This window comes from Fistularia commersonii, chromosome 12 (genome assembly GCF_037954325.1).
Source record: "Fistularia commersonii isolate RoL2024-O1a breed Wild chromosome 12, RoL_Fcom_v1.0, whole genome shotgun sequence".
Taxonomy (NCBI): Eukaryota; Metazoa; Chordata; class Actinopteri; order Syngnathiformes; family Fistulariidae; genus Fistularia; species Fistularia commersonii.
In genome coordinates, this window is record NC_141295.1 from 3,853,994 (window position 1) to 3,866,430 (window position 12,437).

General features: G+C 49.8%; 1 protein-coding gene across 1 annotated transcript; it reads right to left on the reverse strand.

Annotated features, from left to right (window-relative positions):
* Nucleotides 1-82: 82 nt before the first annotated feature.
* Nucleotides 83-11,182, reverse strand: LOC147228182 (3',5'-cyclic-AMP phosphodiesterase 4C-like). The gene is made up of 17 exons (XM_086156439.1): nt 11,008-11,182; nt 9,444-10,132; nt 8,626-8,760; nt 7,772-7,899; nt 7,510-7,692; nt 6,545-6,584; nt 4,785-4,855; nt 4,292-4,454; nt 4,111-4,204; nt 3,886-4,043; nt 3,073-3,171; nt 2,792-2,956; nt 2,494-2,593; nt 2,247-2,401; nt 2,033-2,155; nt 1,767-1,949; nt 83-1,683 (listed from the first exon to the last, which is right to left on the reverse strand). The coding sequence occupies exons 2-17, from the start codon at nt 9,483-9,485 to the stop codon at nt 994-996; spliced, it is 2,529 nt and encodes an 842-aa protein (XP_086012565.1). The 5' UTR covers nt 9,486-10,132; nt 11,008-11,182; the 3' UTR covers nt 83-993.
* Nucleotides 11,183-12,437: the final 1,255 nt, after the last annotated feature.

The following is a 12,437-nucleotide window of genomic DNA, read 5'->3' on the forward strand; positions in this document are numbered from 1 at the left end:
TATATAGAGAGAGAGAGAATTATTTTGGCCTCTGTAAAACACAGACTTTTGAAGGACAGAGTCCTGGAAGAATTTGAACCCGTGAACCTCCTCGATCATATTTATTATGACATCAGCAGATTAAAATACATGTTTATTACATGTTTATTATGTACATATATGTAACAGGGTGATAAAGTGACATTTTTCCCTTTTTTTTTTTTTAAATCTGATTTTATTTATTTTATAGAAAAACAAACAAAACAAGTAAAAGTGACTTGTGGAAGACCTTGGTGCCCTCAGTCCCGGTCCCACAATTCATTGCTTCAGGACAGGAGGCCGAGTCGCTCCACGCTGCTGGTTAAGCGGGACGTTTTGGCACGAGTCCGCCGGCCGTCACCGTCTGGGATCTGCCAGACCGCGGCGAGGGACGGCAATACTGTCTGTTTCGATGTGTGAGTCAGTGAGTTAAAAAAAAACAACTAAAAAAGTGATTATTTTAAAATCGTTGAGCCACCGATAAGAACAGCGTCGGGGTTCGTAGGTGAGGATCCCACTCCCGTTTACACACGGAAGGTGTTCGTAGTGAATATAAGACTATAAGACTACAATTCCCAGACTTTTTTTTTTTTTTCCATTTTTTTGCTTTTTATTCTGACAAAAGTCGACATTCCGTTGGATGCTCTTCCTCGTGGAGACGCGGACGACGGGTCGGGGGGGGGAGAACAGGCACCAACTTATTTGCGCGTTTCGGTCATTTGTCCGTTTTTGTTTTGTTTTTTTTTCGGAAAGACTGGAAGGAGCTACAAAAAAAAAGAGGGTTGTGACGGGTGGAGCGCCCCCTGCTGACCCCCTGCGGCAGTGATGCGTGTACGGATACCACGGGATGGAGATGCCTCCCTCCTGGAGAACCAGGGGCGAGGAAGAAGGCGTGTCTTAGGTCTCTCCTTCCCTCCCCCAGCCGTGACCTCATTAACATTTCACCCTTTAACCGTTTTTGTTTTTTACAGCGGACTAACTTTCCTCCTCTTCTTCATCGTGCACCTCCTCCGCCTCCTCCACCACCTCCTCCTCCTCTTCCTCCAACTGTTTTTCCTCATCCTCTATGTGTTCATCCATGTCCTCTGTCTCTCCATCTCCCTCGTCTTTTCCTTCCGCCTCTTCCTCTCCTCCCTCTTGGTTCTCCTCCGTCTCTCCTCCCTCCTCGTCCTCGTTTTCCTCTTGTTCACCCTCCTCTTCCTTTTCTTCCTCCCCGTTTACCACCTCCTCCTCCAGTTCTTCCTCTCCGTTCTCCTCCTCCGCCTCCTCTTCGTCGTGACTGACGCCGTTCTGTTCGCTGTTGTGGTTCTCCTCGTCCTCCTGCTCGGCCTCCAGGTGGTTGCGTCCCTCGCCGTCGCCTCCCGGCGTTCCGTCGTCCTCGCCGTCCTCCTCGCCGTCGTCCTCGCCGGCCCCGCGACTCCTCCCGCCGCTCCTCTGGTGCACGTGGTTGTGGTTGTTGTGCTCCAGGTCCTCCAGCGTCAGCTCGAACTGGAAGCGGTCGTGCTGGAGGTGGCGGTCCGGCGGCGGCGATGGAGATTGTGGCATGGTGTTCAGATACCACTCCCGGTTCTCCTCCAGCGTATCCAGCAGCTCCTGGGCGTCCGGGTGGACCAGGTCGGCCCACGTCTCCCACAGCGGGTGGACGATGTAGTCGATGAAGCCCACCTGGAGAAGGAACGAAGAAGTGTGAGCGCTTTCTCTAAAAAAAAAAAAAAAAAAACTACAAACATGATAGATAGCGTCCCCACCTGGCTCTTTTCCACAGAGGCGGTGTGTTTGTCACACATGGCGCTGATCTCCATGCCTCGCTCGCGCTCTTTGTCTCCCTGCCGAAAGAACTCCTCCATGATCCTCTCCGTCCACTGCCGGTACAGCGGCAGCGTCTTGGTGGGATTGCTCAGGTCGGCGCAGTGCACCATGTTCCTCAGAACCTGCGCAGGGGGTCAAAGTTCAGGTCGAGTCGAGAGAGGGTCGCTAAGATACGAATGCTAAAGGTAGCATTCAGCGCGTTTACCTGTATCCGCTCGGTGTAGTGGTCCAGGAGCAGCACACCGGAGCTGGTCACCTTTTTGGTCTCCACCATGGTCTTCAGGTCGGCCAGCAGGGTCATGTGTTTGGACATGTCCGTGGCTAAGACCTGGGTCGAGACACGAAGACGGGTCTTTAAAGGATCTGCTAGCTTAAATGTGGCAACAACTGCGGCGGGCCGCGGGGGTTCTGCTGCCCACCATATCGATGACCAGCTTTCGGAGGCTCTGGCGCTGCCTCTTGGTGAGGTTCTGGAAGATGTCGCAGTTCTCCTGGTGCAGGAGCTTGAAGCCCACGGCCAGATGGTGGTTCTCCAGCACCGATTCGTCATTGTACATCAGGGCCAGCTCCGAGTCTGAGGAGAGCCGCGCCTTAACAGAGCTGCCTTTTCTACCCCCCACCTCCCCCCACACACTGCTTGTGCGTGTGTGTGTGTGCGGCGCTCACTGGTGTTGATGAGGAACTGGTTGGAGACCCCGGGGTGGTCCACGTCGTGGATGGCCGCGGCGAACAGGGCTGCCAGGATCTCCAGGTCGGTGAAGACGGCCTGAGAGGAAACGGAGAAGGTGATCTTCAAACCCGATCGGGCGTTTCCAGGAGCGCCAAGCTAACGTGAGGTTAGCAAGGGAAGCTAATCTAAAATCTGGCCAGAAATGTTTGGTATATTTATCATCTTATTAACATTGAAATTCACATAGTTTCCAAAGTAATCAATTTCAGTAGGTGTGTGTGTGTGTATACGCACATCGAGGGCAGGCGTGGAGAGGAGAACGTGCGTTGACTGGGTGACGTCTGCGGCGTGCAGGCTGTTGTGGTACGCCACGTTACCGTGGTAATGGTCCTCCAGGGTCATCACGTAAGTCACGAAGGTGTCAACTGGGATGCGAAACGTCTTCAGCAGCTCGCGCTCCTGCAGGGACGGGGGAGACGGCGTCTCTCGACACACACTTTGGCGGGATGTTGCATGACAAACACACACATACACACACACACGCACACACACACACACACACGCGCTCTGTGTACCTGGAAGATGGCGTACATGATGCAGCTGAGAGGCCTGTTGTTGGAGTAATCTGCTACTCTGAATATGTTAAAACTCCACTTGTCCAGATCCTCCAGCTCCTGGTTCATGACACACACACACACACACACACACACACACACACACACACACACACACACACACACACACACAGGCAAGTGAATGGCTAAGACATTTAAAAGGCCCGAGAACACATCGGATAGAAAATAAATAAGATGCTAAACAATGAAAAAGGACTGGATAACATTTTTGGATCAAATTAACAAAAAGCGCTTGATGAATCAGTTTGATTGTATTTATTTAGATATATTTGCATAATTAATAATATCTTCAATTAGGATTTTTAATTTGTCCCGTGACTGAGCTCGTAACTCACTGTGCTTGTATATCAATTAAATTTCCCCATTAAAATGAATTTAAATGCTATTAATCCCTTCTAGCCCCGCCCCCCCCAAAAAACACATCTATAGCTTAACTTACATGTTTAACGCTTAACTCTACAATTATTGCTAAATTTAACTTGCACACTATCTACAGTTTATCGCTAAACGGTCGACAGCATGCACACCTTTATATCCAAGGACATAATTCTTTTCTTCTTCCTATCACTGCCTTTGGCGCTCACTTTCATACTTAAAAAATGTGGCAAAACCACGATACGACTGGGATCTGGGCTGGGTTTTGTAAAGCGACAAAAAAAAAAATTGAAAAGCAGAAAATTCGTAATTCCATGCACTCGTAAGTCAAGGTTCCATCGTTCGTCTATCTTATCCTGGACACGTCCGGGAGCTGACCTTGGCGAGCTCCTCCTCGTGGTCGGTGTTGACCCCGAATCTGGGCATGGAGGCGCTGGAGAGGCTGGAGCTGTGGGAGAGCTTCCTCACGCCACTGATGTGACTCATGGGCTTGTCCTTCAGGGTCGGGGACGGGATCTCCACCTCGTTCTGCTTGTCTGCAAACAAACCTGCATCTTAACATCTCACGAGGGGCGGAGGCCGGAACGGCGGAGCGGCGCTCACCCAGGAAGGTGCTGGAGATGTACTCCGACACTTGGTTGCCGGAGCGACTCATCTCGGACAGGTGGGAGAGCTCCCGGTTCAGCATCCGCTTAAACTGCGGCACAAAGGGGAACGTCGCGCTTGTGTTTCAGAAAACACTGATTCTTAGCATGTGTGTGTGTGTGTGTGTGTGTGTGCGAACCTTGTTGGAGGCCATCTCGCTGACGGAGCGGTGCGTCTGGATGGTTTCCAGCTGGTCCAGACACCAGTCCAGCTCCTCCAGCGTGTCCAGGGCCAGCTGCTGGTACTGCTGGTCGGACAGCGTGGCCCGCGGACTGACGCACACCCCCCCCAGAGGGGACCTCCTGAAGGCCGGACACATCAAAAAACAGACAGCTGGTAACCTTTTTTTCCCGTATCGCCCCAAAAATGAAGAAATGCCAGGAAAATGTGTCAAATAAATGACCTGAAAATGTGCAAAAAAAAAAAAAAAAAAAAATTCAATGAATACATTGAAATCAATTAAAAATAACGTCTTTTTTTTTCTTAAAAGATATCTGAAAAAATGAAATGAAAATAAAAAAAATTAGAAAAAAAAATGATTTGAAAAAATCAATAATAACATCGATGTACAATCGATTGCTATAATAATGATAATAACATTAATAACTCTGAAACAGTGAAGAAATACTGACTTGACCATGGGCGTGGAGACATTCGCCAGGATGGTGAAGTTGCTCCGTACTGATCGCAGGCTGGCCAGAACCTGCACCGTCACACAGCATCACAGGTTACACACTGGGCCACCGCAGGTGTGGGAAGATGTGCATGCGTGTGTGTGTGTGTATAGCAGCTTCTCTGTGTTTAATTATTCAACTTGTTAACAGAACAAAATGAGGCCAAACACTCCGGGGAGTTTTGGGTCAAACTGAGGCTTTCAAACGTTTAGAACCCCCTCCACCTCGCGACGCTGGAATTAAACAGCCTTTTTTCACATGTAGAGACGAGAAGATAGATGGGAGCCGGCAAGCCACCCCCTTGCTAATTAGCTTAGCATGCTGAACGCTAGCCAGTGGTATTGGTTGGCTTGGAGTACACCGCAAAGCAATGATATAGCAGATAAAAATGTGTGTGTTTTTGCTGGCAACACTCTCAAACAGCGCCCCCCTCTGGAGGGAGATTGTATTTGCTAAAAAATACCGGCAAACTGACAAAAAGAGGATGGACAACGTTACAACTCTGGTTACAACTCCAATCAGGACCGCGTTAGCATTTATGGCTCCCTTGTGTTCGGGAAGAAATGAGTTTTAGCCCGAACTTTCTTTCGAAAGATCTTTTATCCAACTGGCCAAATCGCATTAAAAACAAACAAACCAGCCCACTAAAAGTTGTAAGCTTGCAAAGAAGCGGGCATTTGTGTTTTGTGGAAGATTGTCGCCGTGGCGGCGCCATGCGAGTCCATTTCTTGTGAAACTTCCGGAACGTAGTGTATCAGAAAACAAACTATCTGAGGATTTCACGTCACTTAACCAGTCGCACACCAGACACGGGTGTGTTTGCATCACTAGAATTGGGTATCTAACAACAGCTGAGGGATGAAAGCCCTTGTTATGCTAAGCTAATTAGCATGAGGGGCATGTCAAACTCCCCGTAGCACCTACAGCGAAAAGAAGGGCGTCTACCTTCTCGTCTCGTCGCAGGGAGATCGAACAAGTTGTTACCCCGTGTGCAAACCATTTAACCCTCATATTATGTTAAGGGTCAATTTGACCCATTGGGTCAATGGGTGAAATGGGTCAAATTGACCCTTAACATAATATGAGGGTTAACTAGACCAGGGGTCGGAAACCCGCGCCTCTTTCATCTTTACACTGCGGCTACAAGCGGCTAGGGAAAATAAATGATAAATATTTGATTGAAGTATATTCCATTTGTGTTAATTCCTTTTTTTAACTTTTAGTTCTAAGTTGGAAGACTATTGTGATCTTGAAATATTAAATAAAATTATTTTTATTATTTTTCGCCGCTCAAAATAACATCACACTCGCGGAAGCCGGTTTACCCGCCAGCCGGTAAATTTGCAGATGCTGTGCGCAGAAGTTCAGGAGCAGAAGTCCCATAAACCAGGTAAAATAGATATTCATGAAAATATTTTGCAAATATTTATTTTTTCTTGTTTATTGTTTATTTTTTCCTGATTTATTTTTAAAATTCAGCTCAAGGCTCCGCTACACGCTCTGAAAAGCCCAAAGCTCAAAATGAGTTCATTCATTCTCTGTAATACTTTGTGAATTTCAGAAGCAACACACTACACACTTATTTATACAAAGTGTAAAGGTAATAAAAAGCAACATATACATATTTTAGATATCAAAAAGTAATTGCGGCTCCCAAGTGTTTTCTTTTCCGAGGAAACCGGGTCCAAATGGACTCGACACTACAAAAGGAGACTCACCTGGGCGAAAGGAGTGACGATGAAGTCCTCGGCCGTGTGCCTGAAAGAAGAGGGGACAAGGAGGACGGGTGAGTTCGCGTCGCGGAAACGACGCGCCAGCGAGCCTCTGTTAGAATATTCCGTTATAATACATTGTGTTTACATACATTCATTGTATTTACTTATTTTGATTGTAGTCCTTGTGTGACGTGAGGACGCTCACGTCAAGAGAGGGACTTGTCGAATTATAGAGTCTCCAACCTCACACCATTATTCCACTATCAATTGCAAAGACTGTTAAAATGTAACTGCGAGACCCCATCATGTAAGGTGAAGGAATGCGCTACCCTGCTGTTCCAATGACACCCCCCGGGGATAATCGACTAGAGCCAGGGGGTCGGAGGGAGTTATCAGGACTTCTTCCGAACCGCGACTTCGATCAAAGCACGGTTTTACACAACCCAGGTGCTCACAGTCCAAGAGAGTGTAAACCAGGGGTCGGAGGAAGTTTTGATAAACTTTCTCCGGGACAACAAAGTCCTGTCCGTGGAAGTTTTGATAAACTTCCTCCGACCAACAGCTTTGATCGAAGCGCAGTTTACGAGGCCCCGCACCCCAGATGGCCGCACTCCTAGAGAGCGTAAAACCGGGGTGGTCGGGGAAGTCATCATCAGGACTCCCTCCGACCCTTTTGGCCAAAAGGTATAAAATGAGCCTGATCCTTTGGATCGGGGCCAGAACTTCTTCATCTACACATTCGACTGGACGCGTCTCAGCGGGTGTCTAGAGGAGCCCAACGATCCTCGCGGGGTGACATTCATTCTGGCCCGGGATATCTCGTAAATGCATTTTCCTGACTTTGAATAAACCATTCTTGCTTGATTAGTTCCTGGCCGTTGTGACGCTTTTCCCTGAATGATAATCTGAACACACCGGGACAACAAAGTCCGGTCCCGTGGCAGGAGCCACAAAAACGGACACCTCACCCTTCGCTTGCGAGGGAGGAGTTCCGCGAAACCGTCTTGGGCGACATGTCGTAGTCCGAGTCGGATCGGTAGAGGAAGGATTCCCTCCTCTGGCTCTGGGGGAAGGAGGTGTGCAGGGTGAGGCCCGGGCTTTGGGAGCCCAGTGGCGTGTGGCTCGGGGAGACGCCATTTTCCGCCTCGTAGCTGCAAACAGGAAGCGGGTGGGGAGATGACGCGGAGATGGGTTTTTTTTCTCGGGGGGGACGATTTTGGCGGCGCGTACCTGTCGGCGTCCGCTTGCGTGATGGAGATGCGCGGCGGGATGCGGAGGGGGAGGGTCGTCGGGCGCGACACGTTGCTCAGGACCTCCGGCGAGCGGGTGCGGTCTCGGGGGCGCAGCCAGCAGGGCACCTGCGGGGGCAGAACCCGCATTTTGACCTCCGGAGGTCCAACACCGTATCGTCTTCCTCAAGCTGTTTGCTTGTTTATTTTATTTCCTGAGTTAGCAACTTGCTCCTTTCCTCTCACTCACTGTTCGTAAGTATGTAGTACCGCATTCCACCACAGGATGGCGTGAAACCAACTGTGATTAGCCTAGCGGTCACAGCGTTAGCTCAGTGCTGTGTCGGCGGCAAAAAGGTTGGACGCCAGTAATGTGGCTAATGTCTGTGTTACAGGTCATTTATAACGACACGTAAATAGGTAGAAACGAGCGAAAGAGTCCCGGTGAAGTGAGTGAATGGCCGTTTAACTTGTATGGTTGAGGTCGACAGTAGCTTGGGTAGTGCTAATAGCATGCGATCGCTAGCCGCTAGCTAACTGTAGCCTCGTGGCGGGACTACTGTGTGTTGGAGCCGAATGTCGGTTTGGATTGTGTGTAAATGTACGTGTACAGAGGGGAAATGGGAGCAATTGCTATACTGGTTTTGTAAATAAGGAAAACTGTGACTAGTTTGCCTAGACGCGGTCACAACATTAGCTCAGTGCTGTGTCTGCGGCAAAGAGGTTGGACGCCAGTAATGTGGCTAATGTCTGTGTTACAGCCGACAATAAAACCCGCAAAACCTACACACTGAATCATCATCATTCACGTGTGCAACAATTAGACGTCTATATTTTCCCGCCGGGCTCCGGTACCTGCAGGCTGGATGAGAGCCTCCGACTCCTCCCTCGCCGCAGCTCTGCCCCCAGCGTGGCGCCGGACGTGTACGAGCGGCTGTACCGCGACGACTCGGCCTTCTCCCCGGCACCTGTTATGTCTGCGTTGTCGCCCTGCGAGGCAGAAACGAGGGCATGTCTATCCTTCTGCTATCGGCGTCGCGTAAACACCGCCGGTCAAAGAACGCGGTCCTCACGTTTGCCGTTTCTATTTTTTTTTTAACCCGCGTGTGTGATCGGCGAATAAATAAAACATAAACACACCACGAAACGTGGTGTGTTTGTGCACGCGTGTGTGTGTGTCTGCTAAAATGTGTGTGTGTGTGTGTGTGTCTGGGATGAGGCCTCTACAGACTGAGCTCTTGGAGGCTGATCTGCACTGCAGTACCGTAGCAACAAAACACTGGGGGAATGGTACCAGTTGCTAGGCAACAGTACCGTGTTGCTTCCATGCTGCGTTTGATGTCGTCCAGACTCAGATGTAGAGGGAGGGGGGCTCGCGTCGCCACACACACACACACACACACACACACAAACACACAGACGGGGGATCAGCACAATCAATAAAAGGAGCGTTTGATGAACTTGTATTGTCGCAATAAGCGGATTGGTTTGGGAGAACGGAGGAAGAGGAATGAGAAGAGCGGAGGCTACGGACCGTCCACTCAGACGTCCGGCTGCCTCAGAAGACCTTGACGACAAGAGCAAATGAGGCTGTGTGAGAGTTACACACACACACACGCACATTCACGCTCGGTGTGTTTTAGCGTGTCGCTAATCCGCGTGTGTCGCCTCACCTCTTCTCCAGTCACCGACAGCACGCTGCGGCTCTTCTTCATCCTGATTGGCTCGTTCTGGGCCCCAGGGCGGAGCGTTCCGGAACCCAGGCAGCAGAGCAGGTGGAGAGCCAGGACCGGAGAGGGTCAAAGGTCACTGCAAGGTCAAACCGGGGGTCAGACCGGGCCACTGCCGGCGCCCATCGGGGCTGACTCAGCCAGCCGAACGCCGCCGCCCCCCCCCCCCACGTCCTCCTGCGCCTCGGTATTCAGGCGGTCGAAACGGGGCGTCCCGACGTCGGGGACGTTGCGTTCACGCGCCCCGCGGATTTCTGAGCTGCGGTTTCTTCTCCTGGACCGAAACAAACAGGAAACTTCTCACTCCATCTCAGCGGCCGCTCACAGTCTCAGGGCGAGGAGCTTCGCCGGCACCTGGCGTCACACGGCGGCACATCGCCGTCCGAGTCGGTGGTGCGACCGCCGTCAAACTCCAGGAGAACGCGCTTTGCCAAGTTTCCCGATCCAGCGGCGGATATCGTTCGCATGTTTTCCAACTTGCAGACGCCTTCCGGTGAGAAACCTGACCCCGGAAAATCCGACGGGGTTCCGGACGAGATCCGACCAGATCCTCGGCTCTCCGATCCGCTCGGCTCAGGAGTCGCTCCCGCCGAGGTCCGCAACCCGAGCCGTCCTCCTCGGCTCGAGGTTCCCTGTCGAACGGCAGAGACGGAGGAGTTACTTCCAGAAGACTTTCACGGCTAATTCTGTCTTTGAGTCACACACACACACACACACACACACACACCCCTCCACGGATCCGACGCATCGTCAATCGTGAGAATGTGCTCCCACTACATCCCAGAACCTTGTGAATGGAGAACACATCCAAAGTCATGAAGCGCTGAAAGACGTCCGCGATTTCCAGACTGCAATCTGGTACCTTCGCCAGGGAGCAGGACCCCCTCCCTCCCACACACACACACACACACACACACACACATACACAACACAAACTGTGACTGCAGGAGGCCCCCCTCGCCAATATTTGGCTAATTCTGAGTTCTGAGGAGACGCAGCCACGGAAGAAAGCCGCCTGTCGTTATATAATTACTCAAGCGATGTGACCTAATTCCATCGGACGGGACGGATCGGGCACGTCGGAGGGTTTCCGATCAGGGTGACTTTTCCCAGGGTCACCAGGAACACACCCACCCGGCGGAGGGAGGAGGACAGGGTCCGTATGGAGAAATCAACAAATGCACGGTGACACAGTGACATATATATGGATACGAGCATGTTGATATGTGTAAGCACAATGAGGGATTTGAGCACACACACACACACACATGCACGGAAGAAGCAGCATCAATATGCATCTCCAACCAGCAGCCTCGTCTTCTGCAACCAAACCTTCCGGTACGTGAAAAAACACGCACCGAGACACGAGCACATGAAGACTGGCTCGTCAGTGTGTGTGTGTGTGTGTGTTTGACGCACACACACACACACACACACACGTTGACAGTCAGGCTGCAGCATGTAAAAATAAAGATGATAATAATAATAAAAAAAAAAAATCAATCACCTCGATCAGTCGGGATCAATGCAAAGGCCTCCGCTCTCCGCTTCCTCCTCGCTCCCCGCAGACCGGCGGTGCGTGCGTGTGCGTTCGTGCGCGTGTGTGTGTGTGTGTGTGTGAGAGACAAAAACACTCGGCGTCTTCGTGCAACATCCGCGGCTTCGCCAGCATCCCCTCCTCCACCTCCTCCTCCTCCTTCCCTCTCGCCCGGTCTCCCCCCAGCCACTCCCCATCACCACCACATCCTCCACGGAGAAGCCCCCCCCCCCTCCCTCCCACCTCCTGCACACTGTGTCCATTAATCTCGTGCGACTGCCTCTCTCCTCCTCTTCCTCCTCATCTCTCCATCCTCCCCCGCCCCCCGAAACCCACCATGCCTGTTCTCCTCTTATTAGCAAACATCACTGCCTCATGTCTCTCCTGGATTCAGCTTCATGTTCCAAACGACCACAATTCCCCTCATCATCTCCTCCTCCTCCTCTACCTCCCGCCGACTGTCCTCTAGAGGTCATTCAAGGACATGAGGTTCAGTCGAGTCCGCAATCGGTCCTTTTTTTTTTTTTTTTTCTCCTGTATTGATCATTGATATCGGGTTGAATCTACTGGGGAAAAATAAACAGGAGGATGTGATCGATCACCGCTGAAAAATCTCCCAGAAGCAAATCTCTAATCGAATGTCAGCACAGGGATTCGTATCGGGGCTACTATATGAAATACATTTAACAAAAGACTATCTTCCTTCTATACTGTAAGTTTCAAGCAAACACCGATGCATGAGAAATAGGAAAATCAAACAGTTGTTATGAAATTGGAGATTTGCACTTACAGATATGACCACTAGAGGGCAGTGTCAGCTGGTAATTAACAAAAGATACATTAATGAGCACATTAGCAGTAAATTAATGTGTCCACATATAAAACCAGCTCAATATTAGCGTTTAACGCCATCAGCTTGAATGTGTTGATGCAATATTTCAATTTTTTTCATCACATTTTTATTTATTTTATTTTATTTTACCATAGTTATAACCGGATGATGGAAACATAATCATAGGAACTTTGAATTAGTTTGAGAAAAATGTTTAATTTGATTGGAAAAGTTGAATACAATGCTTTGATTTGTCATGACTGCAAATGTTGATTATTTTTCTTTGTTTATTCTGAAATTCAGAGTCAATGTATTTTAAGTTATATGATATCGCTGTGTATTAAAAGTAAAGGAAAGTTCACAAAAAATTCACAGAAAATTTAATATTCTAAATAAGGAAAAAATAAGGAATAAGGAAAAAATTTAAAATATATTTTATATCATCTGGGACACCGGGGTGAGTCATGTGACCCGACTGGGCGGGTCACGCCCTTAAACAGCGCTCCCATCTGGCAATAAGTCGCAGCTACATCCTCCTTCGTCATTGGCCATAGGTGTAAAAACACCT

Bases quoted from the DNA above. Each gene is read 5' to 3' on its own strand.
- LOC147228182 (XM_086156439.1), bottom strand. From the start codon at position 9,485: ATGAAGAAGAGCCGCAGCGTGCTGTCGGTGACTGGAGAAGAG. The intron at 4,455-4,784 runs GTCAGTATTTCT...TCCGGCCTTCAG, and splicing joins GTCTCCACGCCCATGGTCAA to GAGGTCCCCTCTGGGGGGGG. The intron at 1,684-1,766 runs GTGGGGACGCTA...TTCCTTCTCCAG, and splicing joins CCTCTGTGGAAAAGAGCCAG to GTGGGCTTCATCGACTACAT.